General features: G+C 36.7%; 2 protein-coding genes and 4 non-coding genes across 6 annotated transcripts; 5 read left to right on the plus strand and 1 right to left on the minus strand.

The window, feature by feature from the left end:
- Nucleotides 1-820: 820 nt before the first annotated feature.
- LOC100370760 (UDP-galactose translocator-like) lies at nucleotides 821-4,221 on the minus strand. Its single transcript, XM_085496569.1, has 3 exons — nucleotides 4,174-4,221; nucleotides 2,569-2,915; nucleotides 821-1,627 (listed from the first exon to the last, which is right to left on the minus strand). Exons 1-3 carry the CDS (start codon nucleotides 4,208-4,210, stop codon nucleotides 980-982), a joined length of 1,032 nt encoding a protein of 343 aa, XP_085352695.1. The 5' UTR covers nucleotides 4,211-4,221; the 3' UTR covers nucleotides 821-979.
- A 727-nt stretch (nucleotides 4,222-4,948) lies between these two features.
- On the plus strand, nucleotides 4,949-9,655 carry LOC102802625 (UDP-galactose translocator-like). The gene is made up of 4 exons (XM_078009302.2): nucleotides 4,949-5,003; nucleotides 5,942-5,992; nucleotides 6,454-6,806; nucleotides 7,124-9,655. The coding sequence occupies exons 1-4, from the start codon at nucleotides 4,967-4,969 to the stop codon at nucleotides 7,736-7,738; spliced, it is 1,056 nt and encodes a 351-aa protein (XP_077865428.2). The 5' UTR covers nucleotides 4,949-4,966; the 3' UTR covers nucleotides 7,739-9,655.
- A 3,189-nt stretch (nucleotides 9,656-12,844) lies between these two features.
- TRNAQ-UUG (transfer RNA glutamine (anticodon UUG)) lies at nucleotides 12,845-12,916 on the plus strand. Its single transcript has one exon. It is a non-coding gene; the product is annotated as a tRNA-Gln (tRNA).
- Nucleotides 12,917-13,941: 1,025 nt separating this feature from the next.
- Nucleotides 13,942-14,013, plus strand: TRNAQ-CUG (transfer RNA glutamine (anticodon CUG)). The gene has a single exon. It is a non-coding gene; the product is annotated as a tRNA-Gln (tRNA).
- A 5,129-nt stretch (nucleotides 14,014-19,142) lies between these two features.
- On the plus strand, nucleotides 19,143-19,214 carry TRNAQ-UUG (transfer RNA glutamine (anticodon UUG)). The gene has a single exon. It is a non-coding gene; the product is annotated as a tRNA-Gln (tRNA).
- Nucleotides 19,215-19,822: 608 nt separating this feature from the next.
- TRNAQ-CUG (transfer RNA glutamine (anticodon CUG)) lies at nucleotides 19,823-19,894 on the plus strand. Its single transcript has one exon. It is a non-coding gene; the product is annotated as a tRNA-Gln (tRNA).
- The last annotated feature ends 973 nt before the right edge of the window (nucleotides 19,895-20,867 follow it).

Consider the following 20,867-nt stretch of genomic DNA (forward strand, 5'->3'; position numbering starts at 1 on the left):
ACAGGTTGTGGGTACAGACACGTATAAACACAGGTCGTGTGTACAGACACGTATAAACACAGGTTGTGGGTACAGACACGTATAAACACAGGTTGTGTGTACATACACGTATAAACACAGGTTGTGTGTACAGACACGTATAAACACAGGTTGTGTGTACAGACACGTATAAACACAGGTCGTGGGGTACAGACACGTATGAACACAGGTCGTGGGGTACAGACACGTATAAACACAGGTCGTGGGGTACAGACACGTGAACGGGTGTCGTACATTTACACGTGTGATCTCTCAGATATTTCAATTCATAAATGGTACAGTCCTATTTGAGATGAGTCATCACATAAAAAAGTGTGATGTCGTCCATTATACACCAACACACTTTTACTGGTGGGCCGAACTATTGAAGTAAACTTAGATGTATGTTACCACCTCTCAAATAATTAATCGGCGTATCATCTAATTGACGACGGGTCATTGTTAGCTCAGAAAAATTGTAGAATCAAGTTTAGGTGTCTAGAGTTTCAAAATTAACTATTTACCAATGATACTGGTTGAACCCGGTTCTGCGAATAAAATATGATCCATTAAAGTATGTTTTTGAACATCGAGCGAAGTGAGAGAGAGAGAGAGAGAGGGAGAGGTAGAGAGCTTCCTTCACGTTCCAGTCGTATGCCTAGACACCAGGTTTTATAATTAATTGTATACTGATTGGTTCGGGTACAGGTACAGGTATGAATATCGCACATTTACACGTATTGTACGGGTATGGGTACTGATATAGATACATGTAATTGCATTGTATTGATATAGTCATTGGTAAAAGTACGGTATCATTTATTTAAAGGTATGGATACAGGTATTACCCGGGTGTGGGTATGGTTACAGTATGATTCAGGTATAAATGTGGGCATGGGAATAATAGTGTCATCATTGGGGTGTTTTTTTTTCTTCGGTGGCTGCTTCCGGAAATGCACGGTTATGGTATTTGTTGTTGGGGGGTTTTGGATTGTGCGTCTGGACGACAGTACATATATACAGCAGCTAAAACTAATCCACTTCCCAAACTGAAATGTATGGTGATATGAAAACCAAACAAAACCACGGCACATACTGTGGAAATCAAAAGGGCTAAGGATGTTGCGAATACTTTTAGAATATTATCTGCATATTTCACTACGATTGCAACTAACAGCCCTCCAAATGCTTGCCAACACGCAACAAACCAAACCAGGGGAGTATATCCGTGGAAAAACCCCTTTTCACTCACTTCTGCTCCGTCTTTTAGCCACATGGCAACCAAACTAAACGACACCCCATAAATCCCAAGTTGTATATTTCTAAGCCACACAGATCCTGCCGTTTCCTTCAGAATTTTCTCCAAATAAACAGCCGCAAACCCAGATGAAAAACACAACACGACGACGATAGACAGTCCCAAAACAAAGTTTTGTTCCATATCTATAGGCTTCTCGTTGGCTTCATTAGACTCGCCAGGCTGCATCTGTACAATAGCTACACCAATAAACGCAATGCCGAGTGATACATATTGCATACGACTGAGAGTACGTTTTAACATCAGTACAGAAAACAGGACAGTTGTCAAAATCTTCAGCTGCATCGCCACCTAATGGGATACCAAATATAAGATCGTGACAATCAGCGGTCCAATGTCGTCCCAACCTCAGTAACTTACCTCAGTATACAGTAGTAACAAAATAATGTCAAGCTTTTTTAAAGTTCAATTACTAGAAATTAACTATTATAAATAAATATCGAGATATCGACGTCATTGTTTCATAATGCGAAGTGAAACATTATTATTATTATTATTATTATTATTATTATTATTATTATTATTATTATTATTATTATTATTATTATTATTATTATTATTATTATTATTATTATTATTATTATTATACATACATTATGCATACACATGTTATAGATGAAATATGAATGTAGCATGTAGCAGAAATTACATTTTCTAATACGTATGCTTGTTTCGGTGCGTACACTGACATACACTGCACATGTAGCTCCATGCTTATGACTACTGAAGTGACAGCCATTTTAGTATTGTCGTAATGATTTCTGATCTACGCGAAGGGGAATATGAGAGCTATGATGTCATATTTTATGTTCAACGGTGGGGCTGTGTACTCATCCTCCATCTTTCGATTATATGAAGTCATTTGCATGATATTTGTTTGAGCAAAACGCGTAAAATGTAACATGGGTTTTATTTGTGAATTGAATTTTTGTGTGACCTAACATCCTTTGTAGCGGCCGTATAACACACAAATTACTTAATGTGTAATCTGCATACTGTAAATACATACACAACCTGCATTTAATAGTACACTTATAACACAATTGTATTGAGGCACAGCTTCCAAATTTGGCTTGTTTTGAACGTTCTGTTTTGTCTTGTTGCACGCATATTAAATGTTTTTTTCTTCTTTATACTAGTATCAGGGAGAGATAATTATAGTAAAATAGAAAACCAACGCAATTGTTGATACATAATGGCTCCTTCACCAATGTAAATGGAAGGATACTCACATGAAACGTTGTTACGCTCAGATTAGACAGCGCGGAATATATTAAATTATTCTGCAGTGTGTAAGCTAGAGCTGGCACAGACACCACTTTCAAAGTGTCGATCGGATTAGCTATAATCGTGTTGTAAAGGTAAGACAGGAATGTACCAACACGGAATTGAGACTGCAAGAGAACTATTAATAGGCAGGTCGTCAGTTTTATAACCTCCGTGAGAACAACAGCGGTAGATGTAAGGTATGTTGGACCATCGACAACGCTGAGGGTGTACCGCATAACCAAAATAAGAATCGCATTTTGTATAACAAGAAGACCAAGACTAATGTGCTTCACTGGACTTGAGAGCTCACCTGAAAAGGAATATGTACTAGCTATAAATATGCCCTCCCTGTTTCCGCTCTGGAGAACGTGCCCTGGAAACTGGGGTGGTGTTTTTTGGAAAGTCATACATACGAAAAAAAAAACTTGTCATTGACACTCCACACAAATTGCACAAAATATGATAACCCTCGCCTTGAATAATAAATGGAAAAATTGTTACAAACCTTCAGACCCCTCATTACGTGTTAAATAACTACGATTATAATAATCTGATTAATAATCGCTTCTCTGTTAGTAACTGCACATGCCTGCACATGGGGTAAATTTGCACGCGTGATATTGCGCTTCTGAGTGTACCAATCAACGTCACAAAAATAAATTCCCTTCTATCGGCTATCAGCAAACTAACATGTTGTTTGTTTCCGCTATGACAAAGCAGGAGTATTTATGAACCCCAGTCCGCTAAAACTTCAAAGTTGTTTAACTAATTAACCTTTCGTTTCTTAGATTTGAACTTTTTTTTTCTTCAAATCATGCGTCTTCTAGATTGTGTTTTTGTTACGTCTGAGCTTGGTTGCCATTTGGAAATGAGTTGCATATATAATATTCACACCCACAGGTCGCCACAGAGGGCGCTTAGCCTTGGGCAACTACTAGTTGTCAGTGAAAATAAATGGTTTTACAGTACGTGATAACGGGAAACGTAAATACACATATATTTATTTTTGCGAGGTACATTATGCTAATTTGCCTAACATTGAACGACATGCTAATAAAAAAATAGTCTGTGAGTACTCATTTAATTTAAGAGTTTGGGGCTGTCCATGACGCTACTATTTACGTCACGTTAGGCAATACAACTTAAATACTGTAAAATGACTAATTTTCACTGGGTTTAAATTTCACTGATTTACCATTTCAGGCATATTCAGTGGGTTTTAAATTCACGGTTTTATCATTTAGATAATGTGTTCTATGCTAAATTTTATATATTCACTGTGTTTTAATTTAGCGCATTTTTCCAGTCAGCGAAATAAGCTAAATTAAAACCCAGTGAATAATTACCCCCTTTACAGTAGTTCATACTGCGAACACGGCGCATGCGCGTATTGGTATTTTAACATCGCGACATAGCTTATTTAAAGAAGCCTACGTCTGTGTTCGTATGCAGAACTTAAGGCCAATTTCCTTGCTCAAGAATGTAAACAAACAGATTTTTAAACTAACATGCTCTACCATATGACCAAGCAAGATGTTCTCTGGTATAAACTGAAAAATAACGCTTACCCTGTAATGCGAACGTGTCCTTTAGTGTCCCTGCCATATTGCCTGGCCGCTGTTACAGGGGATTATTAAAATGATATGTATGGAGTCTGTCAACAGCAGTATGTCTGTATATGTACCATATGGTACAAGATACGAATATGTGTGACCCACTGACATTTCTTATTTTCTTCGATAACGTGAACGCTTCGATGATTGAACAAAAGTCGAACACGAGGACCGAAACAAATTATTCTAATCTTTCCATCCAGCTGCTTTGCACGCCCAGCAAAACGAATGTATTAAATCACAACTTATAAACAGTTTGTGTAAAATTTAAAACCAATTTTTGCGCACAAGAACGGACTCGGATAAGAGTGGAAATTGGGTTTTGAAAATAGGAAAATATATAATGGTTGTTAGGTGAGGTCAAAAATGAAATAAACAAAAGGCGAAAGGTGTTTAATATAATATAATATAATATAATATAATATAATATAATATAATATAATATAATATAATATAATATAATATAATATAATATAATATAATATAATATAATATAATATAATATAATATAATATAATATAATATAATATAATATAATATAATATCTTCGAATGTCAATGAATCAATACATCGATAAACGCATGCTACCAAAAGAAGAGAGTATCCTGCTTCATACCTGGGATGGTGCATGTTTCAAGTAATGGAAAATAGCTTAGTCAACACTACGATAACTGTAATCTAGATTTGTATACTCTCCTGCAGTCAGAGGTGAAAGGTGACTATCCTCTCACACCAGCCGTTTACAAACATGGTTAACACAGAGAAGGACACCTCTGTGCCACAGAGTAAGTAACACCAAGTTGTTTTCCCACCAAATGTATTTGTGAATTTGCATAGTGGTGAAGGGACATATGTATCGGACATCCCCGCCTTCATTGTCGCGCATCTCTTTTAAATTGAATGTTTGAATGGTATATTATCATATTTATTTTGCACTGTGCACTGACATCACCTTCTCTGCTAGAATTGTCCACAAGGGAGAGGTGTTTATTGGAGGAGTAATACCCCCCAATCCACAGTTAGCACCTTTTTAATCCCAGAATATCATCTTGTTTATAAATATGAACCCCATTTTCATTACGTTCTATGTTCTACGTTATGTTAAACCATGATATGGGATGTGCATTTTACTTTTTTTGTTTCGCAAATTGAATCGTCTATTTAATCCCATTTCGGTTATCATATAACCACGCATGCGCACTGTGACCCAGACTGCAAGTAGCACCAGATGACACAAGATCTAGACGAGCCTGTGCACACATTGTACTGATTTATGTTAACAAATCATGTCTGTGTGCAGACCGCGTATAGCATTTATTTTCAATGCCATATTTTGTAGATAATTGGAATCAATTTTTAGCTATATAAAATGGCCATTGTTTGACAGCTGTACATTTGTGCAATAGCAATAGACGGAATTATAATGTAACTTTAAATACAATATTAAACAATATCATACACACCACGTGATATAATATGTACATGTGACCACGTTGTAACCAATCACGACGTTTGATAATGACTTTTATTAAATACCGTGTTACCGTGCTGACTCCAGAATAATTTACTACGATGGGGTAGCTAACCTAAACACTAAGAATTGAAAGTAACTTTCATATAACAGATACAAACTATTTTCATCACGAGCAGCATTTACTCAGATATGTTCTCTCTTTTTGTTTCTTCATTTCATGAACTCGTTGTACATGTATTAATAATATAGAATCGGTCGAAATTGGGCTTGACAATCAGGGCTCTGTGACTCCGCCCCAAGGTAAGTGGAGCGAAACTAACGCGGCACTGCGTTGCATGTACAATGTAATACCGTACTGTCTATGATTTATGGGATTATCTCCATGCACCAACTCCCATTACATAACGTGTATCCAATTCATGGAATAGGTATTTATTGCAATTACATTTGTTTGCCATTACTACAGTCTATGATTGATCACTGCATAACACACTTAAAACATGTGAATATTTGCAATGCTGTTCCTTTATCCTTTCTTCCATCACATAAATATCAAATCAAATATCGCCACGAACAAAATCATTGTTTTTACCATGTAATATTCAGGCTTCCATGCAAGGATTTGGATTTTTTTTTCATGTATAGCCATGAATAATAGTTTCATATGCTATAGAGAAGGAGAACATATACACGAATAACGTCATTTTACGCTTACATTACGTAGAGTAAAATATCGGAATGTGCATATCGTATCTTTTCAGAGGAACCGTCAAAACCCATTAAATATATCAGTCTTGGTCTGTTGGTGTTACAAAATGCGATTCTCATCTTGGTTATGCGATACACAAGAACAACGAAGACGGTCGAAGGACACATGTACCTGGCTTCCACCGCTGTTGTCACGACCGAAGTCATAAAACTTGCGACATGTCTATTAGTAGTCCTCCTGCAATCTCGATTCCATATTGGCACCTTTCTATCATACCTGTACAACACGATTATAGCAAATCCCATGGACACATTGAAAGTGGTATCTGTACCAGCTCTTGCTTACACACTGCAGAATAATTTAATATATTCAGCATTGTCTCACTTGAGTGCAACTACGTTTCATGTGAGTATCTTCTGTTTACATCGTATCTCCCGGTGAATCCCTTCGTCCAGGCTATGTTCTCACAGTCTGATATCACGTTCCTCTTTTCATCTTCGGCAGCAATTGGTTTGTCACAACTTAAGAAGTGTACTTACTCTATTAGAAACACATCTAAGTACAACCCTACCGTAAACGAAACTAGAATATCACAAACGAAGTTACCCTCACTTGAAAATAAATACTTGTATGCGGATTTTCCGTGTACATGTTACCATTTCCCCTTGATTAATTAATTAATTAATAGCTGATCCTCACAGCCTTTCAATTTTATTCCATAGGTGGCAATGCAACTGAAGATATTAACAACAGCTGTGTTTTATGTTCTGTGGTTAAAGAAAACTCTCGGTCGTGTACAGTGGTTATCAATCTTTATTGCGTTTATTGGTGTTGTTATCGTACAGGTACAGTCTACGGACCCAAATGAACAACTCATTGCGGCACATATCGAGCAGAATTATCTTTTCGGTCTGTCTGCCGTCCTTGTCATGTGTCTTTCATCTGGGTTTGCGGCTGTTTATTTGGAGAAAATTCTGAAGGAAACGGCAGGATCTGTGTGGCTTAGAAATATACAACTTGGGATTTATGGGGTGTCGTTTAGTTTGGTTGCCATGTGGCTAAAAGACGGAGCAGAAATCAGTGAGAAGGGTTTTTTCCACGGATATACTCCCCTGGTATGGTTTGTTGCGTGTTGGCAAGCATTTGGAGGGCTGTTAGTTGCAATCGTTGTGAAATATGCGGATAATATTCTTAAAGTATTTGCAACATCTGTCGCCCTTTTGATTTCCACAGTAGTGTCTGTGCTTATGTTTGGCTTTCTCATCAACATTCAATTTTGTATAGGATCCGGTCTTATTATCTTCTCGGTATTTCTGTACACTCAGCGTGTGATGTAATCTCACACCTATTCTTAGTGTCAACACATTACAATACATTACATTACATTACATTACATTACATTACATTACATTACATTATCATTTTCGAACATTTCAATATCAGCCTATCAGAATGTGCGCATGCTTTAGTAAAATTATAGTTGGTACGATATTTTGACATTACCCGCCACCGTATTCACAATATTGTTGTTTATATGATACTGTAAAAGGGGTAATTATTCACTGGGTTTTAATTTAGCTTATTTCGTTGACTGGAAAAATGCGCTAAATTAAAACACAGTGAATATGTAAAATTTAGCATAGAACACATTATCTAAATGACAAAACCGTGAATTTAAAACCCACTGAATATGCCTGAAATGGTAAATCAGTGAAATTTAAACCCAGTGAAAATTAGGCATTTTACAGTACTTATATTTATTGTTATTTGTTGTCTGAACGCACGTGCTATACTAGTACTTTATTGCAGTATATTATTATTATAATAAATTCATGGATATGTATTTAACAAATGGTTGATTTGAGTAATTATAGGGTTTGGTAACAGCTTACAGGGCTTGATTGAATCTGACAAAGGGGACGTGACAAATACATAAAGAAATATAACTGTTGTATTTAATGGTGTGTCCAAGAAAATCTCAATATTTAATTGATCTTTATTTTAAAATATCAGTGTGTGATATATCGTGGAATAAAAGTGTGATGAAATAATGAAAACGATAGTGCACAGTACGTGCGAGTAATTAATTAATTTGACGCACACGCGTACTAATGTTTCCACTATTTCATCAAACGAAATAACGTTTTCACTTTACAATAAATTAAATATTATATCAATATGAACTATCATGGAAAATCATTTGAAACATGTTCAAAAATACAATAGCCCATTTATTGATTTAAGACAGTCGTTACAACAGATCTTTGAAGAGAAATGTCTAGAACGAAGATGGACTTCTACATTACATTTATAAACATTCTGATTATCGGTTGTGGAATAATGTAAACTTGGTGTTTACTGACAGTACATATATGGCATTGTGACGACGCTGTTGATGGACGACAACTTGAGTTTGAAAAACAATTCTGGAAATGCTTTAAACAGAATACCATACCGAGATTTCACATATTAGGTGATTGACACACAGTCCACAGCGTATGTATTATTGCAAAAAGATGACACTGCAGTTTTTACAATGGAGCAGGGTGTTCCAAAGCTGCACTGCCATGCCTCACAGAAATTTTACAAAATCATGACTGCCTTGTAATGTCGATTAGTACTCCCAAACTTGTTGCGACCGAACATTAATTTTATTTGTTTTCTGCTAAGTGTATTCGTCTTAGTTGAAACTACCTGTTGGTGTCGAGTCCATTTGCTGAACACATCGGCATTCAATGTATCTCGAGATCACCTTCAGAAATGTACTCTAGGACTACATTCTAATATCTGACAATTTGGCCTTAAAGAAATATTTCTCCATATTGTTGACATTATTAACTTGAGGATGTCCACACGAATTTGAACAATGTTTCTTGTTCTATTTAGCAATCAATTACAAATACGAATTGACATGGACACGTATGCCCAAAGTTCTGCTGTAACAGTTACGAAGAGATGGATTTGTCCTGTAAAATATTTTTTTTTGGTTTATTTTCATAATTAAATGTATTTTTAATTTACTTGTTTTCTTGAAATATATTTGGTGCATAATTGAACATTGGATATACTATAAAATTGAGACAATTTTATTTTATTTTACACATTTCAATTAACCGGCGGGACGTTATTATTCCATATTAAAATAAATGTGTTCGGCGGTATTAATGTTGTGCTTGCATTTATTTATTGCATTTTCTGTATACTTGTAATGTTGGGACATTTATTATGAATAAACCGGCCTGGTGTTCTATAGATATATTGGTATTGACTTTATGTGTATACCTCAAATTGATGCTTGATAACCTGCTAAGTGTGAGTGCTTGCAAGTTCGACAGAAACTAGAAACTACGGTATATACAGAAAAAAATACTGTAATTTTACAATAACCTCCTGTAATGTAACGGACTGTACATACAGAAGATAATATTTGGTAATTGTAGTCCTAAATAACTATAAAAATAGCTAGACGTTTCGAGCAATGGCTCTTTATCGATAGCAAAAATGCTATCTTCTATATATCATATTTATCAGTCCGAGCAGCGTTTATTAATTTATGTACATACAGAAGATTTCCAGAATATTTATTTGTAGAATAGCGTACCTTTTTTTAGCAAATTTATTGTGTGTCAAATGAATGTAAAATTATAGCATGTCTCGTTATCATACAGCCACAAGAAATTTACAGAAATTTACGACAACGTATATAACCTCTTTAAACTTGTAAATGAAAAACAGTTGTATTAGCTTGTTTAATTTCTTAATCTACTGCTTCTGGCAATATATCGACTTGAAATATAAAAAATAAATTTCTACAAAAATATGAACGTTTTGTCGGTATCTAGAGGGCGTTGGCATGTCTCTCGGTTACATGTTGTGTAGGGAGAGGTAGTAAACACGTTGCTACGTCTCTAGCCAATCTCCCAGGCAGAGTTCTATTTCTACGAATACATCTCTGAGAAGGAGAATGGTCTCTAGCCTGACAAAGTCGCGTGAATTGCGCCCATCTAGTGGGGTCTTATGCCGTTCGGCCGGCGAGGGCGCCACTCACGCCTACATGTCAGGCTACTACGTCTCATGTAGAACATTACTAGTTTTTTTTTTCGATTCTGTTCAGTTATTTATCTTACTAGTACGCACACTTTATTAGTCCTGTTGCAGCATGGGACCACAACTGAAGTTCAGCAGTTAATTCAAGCCTACTATGCATGCACAGTTAGTGTTGTCTTCGAACACGTGTGTCACCGAGAAAATCGGCCAAGCTTTCCAAACCCAGTTGTCTGTGCTACAAAATGTTAAATATGTTGAGCGTATCTACATTCAAAGCCAATAAAGAAGAACAATTTGAAAATGTCGGATGTATTGGAATAGGTTTACAGTTGGCAAAGTTAAGCGCAATGAAGAAATATATGTCTGAAAGTACGGTCAGAATTTCACAGAAGGAGTTTCAAAACATAGGGCGCCAACTCGCTCGTGACGAACTTTGCAAATGGGTCATGGGTGTGTGGTATTTCCAGTTCAGTGTCCTACATGACAGTTTTCAGTGGAGGCACAGCTTAGCTGCTACACCGTCGCCTACTCATTATATCGGCAACACATTATTGTCAATAATTAAAGAATTTCCAAGCGTTTGCTCGGCAAACCATAGGTCGAAAGGGAGTCGGTGACCACGACAAATTTTCATAACCCTTCAAACTTTCTGATTGTTTGAAAGATATCAGAGATTTGTGTTTAATTTTACTGGTAGGGTATAGTATAACAAGGCTTTCACAAGGTTTATATGTTGTCATCGATACATGTGTTGTAACTGATGAAGAAGAGAAAGCGATGGTGAATGTTTTTGTTGTTATGTATCGGCCTGTATTTGAAATCTAGGATTCACATATTCTTAAACGTCTGGGCTGCAAAAAACCAAGGGCACGTCTAACGGAGGAAGATATGCCGATTGGTGCTACTAAATACTACGGAAAAACTTGTCGTTCAACTTAAAACTTGACTAGAATATGGGTATTATAGTGTTAAACTCACGCGTTGTATGTAATGATGGTATATTAGGATGCGTTTCAAACCACGGGTTTTGTTGACAAGAATTTACTTCTAATTTTCATGCATTAATATACATTGTAATGTTCAGTTGCTTGTAGTTTCAGAATAATAATTAATTTTACTGTTTGCATTACCTGCATTTATTTTATTAAATTTTATGGAGGTTATGACACAATAACAACAATCATTGTATACACGTGGCATGTGTTACAATGAGATGTCATGCTCACTGTAGTCGCGATTCAAGGTTCGTTCGTTTTAATATTCGGGTGGGTATACCATGATTTGGACAACATATTTTCTCTGAGAAAAGGTGTTTATAATTCAAAATAGTTGTCCCGCACGCATAAAAATAACACACGGATTGATATTATTGGTAGGCATCATACTAGAATGTTGACAGTTCTCGGGCCTATTAAAGAGTCACTTATTTTCAATTGTCATAGGCGTGTTAACGAAATGCCGAAGGCATTTCAAGTGAGGGCCGTAAGGCCCCGAGAGACTGTTATATCATGTAAACGCCCTCATGCGGCATTACGTGGAAATTGCCCGGTGACGTTCCTGTTGAGACTGTCACTCAAACCACTACTACTTCCTGCTTATTGGTGACCCGTTGCGCTCATGATTGGTTGATCGGTGTATGACGTAGTTTACGGCCCTCGCTTGAAAATAAGTGACTCTTTATTAGGCCCGAGAACAGTCGACAGTCTAGCATCATACATACAACACAAAAAGGTTCGTGTTATGAATGTTGTGCTTTTATTTTAAAAAAATAGAGAATTAAGATAAATTGTTAGCCTATTATTTTTCTTCAATCGGAAAATCGTCTGACCTTCTGAAAAATGCGCCATAGTAAAAAATACATGCGAAACAGTTGCCGATAAATTCGACAAAATGACTTCGATTGCAGGAGAATTGATACATCTCATTCTAGAATGAAATTTGATTTCCTGTATATTTTCAGCAATTTAACCTCTGTATTCATATTTGAAATCTGATTATTTAAAGATTATTAAAGTCCAGCCGACAACTTCGTAATGAAGTTACTACGACAACATAACACACTGGCATTTATCTTTACGTATTTCATTCGTAATAAATAATATGGATTATTATCAAGCGACCTGGTGACAGCCTCCACATGAACACATGAATCGGCAAACGGGGGGGGGGTAGTATTTCCAAAGAAAAGTGATGTGATAGTTGTGTGAAGATCCATTACTCAGCAAAATATATTTGCCGTTCTTTCAAGTTATTGATTCAACAATCAGTCGCATTAAACATTTACTACCAGTACTGCCAACTCCAAACATTCTTTTGCAACAGAAAACAATGTGCTTTTATCAGTTCCAATGTGTTAACAACAATGTGAAAATAACAATGATTACCTACAGGTATCTGGCCCTATGGTGTAATGGTTAGCACTCTGGACTTTGAATCCAGCGATCCGAGTTCAAATCTCGGTAGGACCTTAGGGTTTTGCGCTACACGCCAAAAGTTTTACCTTATTTTACACGAGCGAAAAACGAGTCCCATGACTATTATTATTTTTATTATAGAAGATTTATCATGCGCATTTTCTCCTGAAATGAGCTCTCTGCGCATAAAAATCACAAGTACTGTAAAATGACTAATTTTCACTGGGTTTAAATTTCACTGATTTACCATTTCAGGCATTTTCAGTGGGTTTAAAATTCACGGTTTCGTCATTTAGATAATGTGTTCTATGCTAAACTTTACATATTCACTGTGTTTTAATTTAGCGCATTTTTCCAGTCAGCGAAATAAGCTAAATTAAAACCCAGTGAATAATTACCCCCTTTACAGTACTATAAAAAGAAAACACGGAAGTAGAAACTAGTAAAATTGAATGCAGTGATATGTGTTGAGTGCCTTACTAAATGATATACTGTATGTGAGACTGAATGGCCGATTGAGAAAGGTATGCAATTCCAAATGTTTGGACCGGAACTTTGGAATACACTTTCACCGTATGATTTAGTCTTGGTGCGTGATTTCTAATGACGAACGTTATTGTCTAAGGGGATGGCATTTGTGTTGAGCGTGATCCAGTGTTAAAATGATGTCTTATTATTTTGCATAAAACTCATATGTCCTACCTATAGCAGCGAAGTGCCCAGGGGAGAGGAGTGACTAACAACATGCGGTAATTGACATGTCTCTACCCGCTCCTTCGGTTTGTCAGAGACACCGTCCCCTTGAGGGACGGTGTCAGAGACAACCACCGGGACAACCGTCGGTGTGTGCCGTCCATCCCAGCCTCTGAGTGTAATCCACGGCTTTTCGAGTACAATTAATATACGTGTAGTAATTGCAAAATTAATGACCTACATGCACCGCTGGTGCACAAAACGAGACGTACGTAACACATAAGACGAACCTACGGAGTTTATGCATAAAGAAAACAAAAGAATCACTGCTTGATCTCTAAATGAGACAATGATTCTGAACATAAACACTATCACGAGTAAGTAAAGGCCCTATGGTGTAACGGTTAGCACTCTGGACTCTGAATCCAGCGATCCGAGTTCAAATCTCGGTAGGACCTTCTATTTTATGCTTAATATACGAGTATTCAGACTGGAAAACGGGACAACATAACTGCTCTCACTGATTTTACAGGAGAGCGTGAGAGTTGTTGTCTGCAAGTTTTATATACTTAGTACTTGTACACTGATTTACGTGATCGAGTGCACCCACCGGTGAGGGCGCACTAACACACGCGACCATGTAATTGTAATTGTATTAACACTTACACATTCCCCGGAGGGATTGGCAATGGTTACAAAAGTTTAAGAAGGAATAAAAGGTTACAAAACAGTGAATAGATAAAAAAAAACAAAAAAAAACAAAAAAACAATCTAAGCTAATACAATACAGATAATAGCAAGTATAAAATTATGATACTACGATAGATAGAAAACAAAATGCAAAACTCAAATAGTGAAAGGTTGTCACTGGGGTTGCTGTCTTATTTCAAAACACTTCTTTAGGTACCTTGCTACGGGGAGTGTTAGGCCACTGTTGTTTAGCAATGCTATGAATTGTGTCTTTGGTGGCAAATTTTTAAAGTTTTGGATTTTGGTTTTTGCCATTTCGAATAGGACATTTCTTTCGGGGGTATATCTTTTACATGACATCATGAGGTGATACTCATCTTCTACTTCATTTTGATCACAAAGGTTGCATAATCTATTAGCAAGGGGTATTCCTTTGTGTCTGTCAGTCTCAATTTTCAAGTTATGGTCACTGAGGCGGAATTTAGTTAAATTTTCGCGCATCTCAATGTTATTCAGGGTAACAAGGTATGTTTCGAAAGGAAAATAAGGCCTTTAAAACTTTTCTTTTTACGCTTTTTAGGCCTTCCTTGATTTTTCTATTAGCGCTTACTATTAATCCTAGGTAATTGGTTGATTTTACAGTAATTAACTCACAACCTTCAAAGAAGAAAATATCATTCTCTAGAAGTCTGTTTGATCTGTTAAAGATCATAGTTTTTGTCTTTTCCGTAATAACAGATGCCATTTTTTAGTGTATATCGATAAATTATCAAGGCAAGTTTGTAATCCTGTTTTCGATTCAGAAAGTATTACAAGATCGTCAGCATACATTATACAGTTAATGGGTGTATTTTGTAGTTTGGGTGGGTCACATCTAGGTTTATTAAGAACATCAGGTAAATCGTTTATGAAAATATTGAATAGGGTTGGGCTTAAGTTACAACCCTGTTTTACTCCCACCCTTGAAGTGAAGTGTTCAGTTAATTCTTCTTTGCTCTTAACTTTATATTTTACCTTACTATACATATTTTTTATAATTTTATAGATTTTACCCGATATTCCAAGTTTTAACAATTTAATATACAACCCCTGATGCCAGACACTGTCGAAGGCCTTTTTTAGGTCAACAAAGCACGCATATATTTTATTTGTATTTTTACTATTATTTTTTTGTATTTTAATATTTTCTTTGTGCTACTATGATAAAGATATTTGTTAATTATTGTCTTAAGAATGAAGATATTGTCTGTTGTGCGTCGATCTTTTCGAAATCCGAATTGCTTGTTTGAAAGTATGTTCTTTTTCTCTAATAATGTGGTTAGTCTAATGTTTAGAATGCTTGTAAATAATTTGCCAAGGCAACTAGAAATGGCAATGCCTCTATAGTTAGATGGGTTGGATTTGGAGCCGGATTTGTGGATTGGTATAAAAAACTGAGGTTCCAAGAATCTGGAAAGTGGTTTGAATTAAAAATTATATTAAAAAGCTTATGTATGGCTTTCAGTAAGTTGGCTTGGCTGTGTTTTAGCATTTCATTGCAAATTTTATCTTGACTCGAAGCTTTATTATTTTTCAATAGGTTAATTCCTTTTAAAATTTCATCTTTTAGAATTGGACCGTTCAAGTCAGAATTAAGAGCCATGTGTTCTTCTTTGTTCTTTAAAGTGTAACTGAATTGGGACAATTGACTTTTTTTGTGTGCAAAATTTATTTATAAAAAACATTATGAAAAAAAATCAAGTGAAAAGGGTATATAAATTGGGTAAACAGTCAATGATATTCCGAAATCGCGCCACGCCCCCCTCTCCCATCACCTTCGAGTTTTTTCGGCATTACGAGTGTAACCGAAATGGCGCCACCAACGGGAGCATAAAGCATGAGCTAGCTAGCAGACAGGATTGTTTATCATTTTCCATACGCACGCGTTTCGTAAACATATACAACGAGTTACCAAGATCGAGAATTCTTACGAGTTACCATCATATACAACGAGTTACCACGATCGTTTTCATGGGGAAACGCTGTGTTGTTGGCGGGTGTAGTAACACACACGGCGATCGCGTCTATAAGTCTTTATGGGTTCCCAAAAGATTCGAATTTATGACATCAGTGGACCAAAGCCGTCAAAAACACCAGGAAACATTGGGATGGACCTTCTCCATATACCGTTATTTGCAGTGTCCATTTTACGCCCGAATCATTTGTTGATCCACCATCTGGATTCGTTATGAATTATTTGGGTTTCGGGAATAACTGTGTAAATAACCAGAAGAATAATATTTTCCATGTAGAATATGAATATTAATTTGCTTGAAAAGTTTAGAATGTATTCATGTTATTATGCCAGAGTCGAAATAACTAGATCGATCGTGGAACAACAACAACAAAACACAAAATGGCGATTGGAAAATGTAAGCACTGGACGCATTCACCGTTCACGTACTTTGTGTCTTTACATGATTTCTTCAGAAGATCAAGAAACTGAAAATTGCACACTGATATGTGTTTAGAATTTGGATGAACAAAAGACAGAAACTGGAAACCAAGCCGGTCACGATGTTCAAACTCTGTGTCACGGTCATTTTGGGAAGGTACACGATCACCCACATCGCGTACTTTTCTTGCAGGTTCAAACCTGTATGGGCCAATTTGTCCCTGGCACTCTAAAACAAAATCGTGACATCTCTCATTGTCATCATACTTTTCGATTTCATAACTCTCGTCAGACGATAACATAGATTCCGTGTCGCTTTCCGAGCACTGCATACGTATAGCGGCCATTGTGAGACGATGACAAGTTCCCCCCGTGACGTCACAAAGTACCCTTGTATGCTAATTAGGTACTCTAGTTGGAGCCTCGCTCTGAGTCGACCAAGAAACTGAACGTGGGCGTGTCCTTATCCAGAACAGTAGTTAAATCATCACTGTGGGATGTAGAATTTGCATTAAATAACTTTTAAAAATATAATAGCCATTCAACTGGTTTTATATTGTTATTACACTCGTTGTGCGATTCTTCATTATTCATTTCACGCAATGTTTTCCAGAATTCAGAAGGGTTTTCTGAATTCTGGAAAACATTGCGTGAAATGAATAATACTAGTTAGTAGTTGTTAAAAAAAGTAGGACTATAGCTCGACTCGTGTCCAATCTTAGACAAGTTATTTGTGGCCCGTTTGGTGTGATTTGTAGTAATAGTGACATAGCAATCGACGATTATAGTGACAAGCTATTGAATTTATGCAAAACGGGTGATCTTTAATAGGATCGTCAACGGTCGTAAAATTATGGGTCATTTGCACAACCCACAGTGGAGCTAGCATTGTTGGTTATGTAATTTTAGCACTATTTCTGAATTCCATGCTGGTTGTAGAATACAGCGGCCAATCGCAATGGTTGTGCGGGCTGGTCTGACATAGATAGTAAACTCGAAAAGTTAGCATTCCGGCCCGAATAAACTACGACGATATCATTATGTAAGAGCACCAGTGAATAAGAAAAAAATGCAAAATGTTGATTTCGAAAAAAAGAAATAATCCCACCAAACAAGCCAGATAAAAAGGCTGCTATTGACAACCATGTCAAATCTGTCAAAACAACCAGTTAAATTGAATGGTTCGACTACTTGAATCCTGTATGATGGCAAATCAAACTATGACGCGTTAATAAATCTTCAGTTCGGGCCGTAATTTCAGCTTATAGTTGAAGACCAAAACACCGATTTCATTAACTCCAATTCCCAAAGAAGAATTCGTATAACACGATTGAAATCCGGCAAGATAACTGTATGCTATAAATGCCAATACAAAATTCATTTGTTACATCCAATTGTTAAAGAGTATTTTGGAATTGGACAATTTTCCAATACAATGTTGAGAGGGCATATTATTTTCAATGCTCGGGGGCGGAGCTACGTCACAAGACGTTCCACGTTGCTACGACGCGCACCACTGTACACAGTGGCGGATCCAGAGGGGGCCAGGGAGGCCATGCCCCCCCCCAAACGCATGACGATTCATATCATCTGGATTACGCATAGCTTCTCTGCGATTTTCGATTTTGCTGGATCCGCCACTGACTTTACATGCACTTCTATGGGCTCTGTGCGCGCTGCTGTGGAACGACGGTCGAGTCGGTGAAAATTCGAGAAAACAACACAAACTCAACTTTGAAGTAATCCCGAACAACTAAATTTATATATGTTACACACGTAGGGCTAATCTTGTTACACTGTTCAGAAGAGTATCAACAATCATCCCAAAGTATCGTTTTCTGCGAGTTTTGGGCCTTTGTTTTCACCGCTGCGGGTTGCCAGGAGGTGAAAATGCCCGGATGTCCGCCCCGAGGATACAGGTTTAAAAACAGTATTTTTTAAATAAATGTTGCTACATTGAAATTAACCGTGCCTTCACTGGCGGAACCAGAAATTCGGTAGAGGGCGCTCCCATTGACGTGGCCGAAGTAGACCTCCGGTGGGCTGGGTTTGTCAATTGATTTGTATTTTTTTTGCAGGCTGGAGGGGGGGGGGGCTGGCGCGCCTCCCCCTAGATCCGCGCGTGAATATATAATGTTGATTAGAAAATATTAAGCCGTGTCCTATGGCGTAATTTATTTCATAGCTTCAATATAGACTCTATTTGGACATCGGTAACATGTCTGTACTTATTTGGCTGATGAAGCAAAAAACGGAGACGCAAGCCTTTAGCCTACGGCGTTCAATTATTTTTGTTAACAGATCAAAATTGACTAAGGTTTTATTTTACCTCAGATCTTCATTTTTCGTCGAACACTCTGCATCAACATCTTCAGGCATGTTCCTGGGGAAAATTAATTAATGAACTTAAAACATTGAGATATTGGTGTTAGGACTCACTGTAATACAACGTATAGCATCTTAGGCCCTATGGTGTAATGGTTAGCACTCTGGACTTTGAATCCAGCGATCCGAGTTCAAATCTCGGTAGGACCTTCAAATTTTTTACTGTGTGAAATCAGAAAGTATGATTCATTATTCGATCATTTTCCACAGAGAATAACGACTATGTCTGGTTATAAAAAGCATATTCAACTATTTACTAAGCAATCATATCCGTGTGACCGGTACATGTGTAGTGAATGTATACATCGCCAACAAAACATGAACGTATACTTAGTAATGCCACCCACGGCTAATTGCTGAGTGTTTGATAGTTTCTAGTGCATTGCATATCCCGCGATTTCTGCTCAGTACCGTGACAAAAACAGTGTCCACAGGCGAGACGATTCAGGCACTGATAAATTGTAAATATTGTAGTCAATGGGTGGTTATGTCCCGGTATTACACCGTGACAATAGGATCGAACACATAGTCGCGTGCTACCGTTCACATCCCGGTTAACCACGAACAGACGGCTTTGTTGTGGTACAAGTGAAGCGATAGCAAGAATACAACAGAATAATCACTGACGGTACACAAACACAGTTCTCTCTCGTCGGACACCAACACAGTGCAATGCCAATGCTATGTAACAATGTAATCACTGCTTAGTTTCAACCCGAGACAATGACCTCGAAGAAAAGAGCTTGATCAGGAAGTAAGGTCCTATGGTGTAATGGTTAGCACTCTGGACTCTGAATCCAGCGATCCGAGTTCAAATCTCGGTAGGACCTTAGATTTTTGCGCTACACGGATTTTTAACCAGGAGATTGACCATATTTTTTTTCCAGAGGGATTTCATGGGTAAGATATTATCAAGGTTTTGTATGCGCTAAAATTTACCTCTAGTTTAGACCAGATATCCACGGGTGCACCGATAATACATCTCCCAGTGAAATGGATCCGAATATATGCATATTTTAGCTTGTATGGATGTTTCGATATAAATTATTCATAACAATTAATATCAATTATCATTTTAATACTCATGTTTATTCAACAGGTCAGGCAGTGGTGTGAATTGACATGTGTTTCATTGTAGGTACAGATAAGCCGGGCATCTATTCATGACTAAGGACAATTATTTTTGTTTTATTTTATTATTAAAATATCTTTTTCCAATAAATTGTTTAATTATTATATTATTCATTATAAATTTCATTTTGCTGCAACCTTTTCAAAAGCAAAGTAACATCAATATTTCAAATTGTAATATCTATATACAACAATGTAGCCCTCATTGTCTACATTATTTTCTAAGTTGTTCAATTTTTAATACGATTATTCAAGAAGCTGAATTTTATAATATCTAGTTTAGCTTAAACTTTGGGGTACTGTATTTGAGTTACTTAGTTTAAGATTTGTGATAGATGATCTGGCTGCTAAAATACTATATATGATTATGTTTGTACATATAGTGTTTTTCCCTTAATTTCTAGACTTGCATGCATTACAGTTGTTTATTTTTTGTTTTCAAAATAAAATACAATATGGAAGTGTAATGCCATTTACAAACTCCTATGGAATTTTATTTTTTATGAAAAAAGAACAAGAAACTGTATACAAGCCTACTTAATTTCCTATATGAACAGATTTCAATAAATAATTAATATATCAGAAATCATTTGTCAAAATGAAATGAATATCAATGGGAAGGCCAATTCCACTGGCCTTTCTTAAGGTCAGCATGTGTTGTGTTCGACCAAG

The sequence above is a fragment of the Saccoglossus kowalevskii genome, chromosome 3 (assembly GCF_978046115.1).
Source record: "Saccoglossus kowalevskii chromosome 3, keSacKowa6.1, whole genome shotgun sequence".
In the NCBI taxonomy this organism is placed as follows: Eukaryota; Metazoa; Hemichordata; class Enteropneusta; family Harrimaniidae; genus Saccoglossus; species Saccoglossus kowalevskii.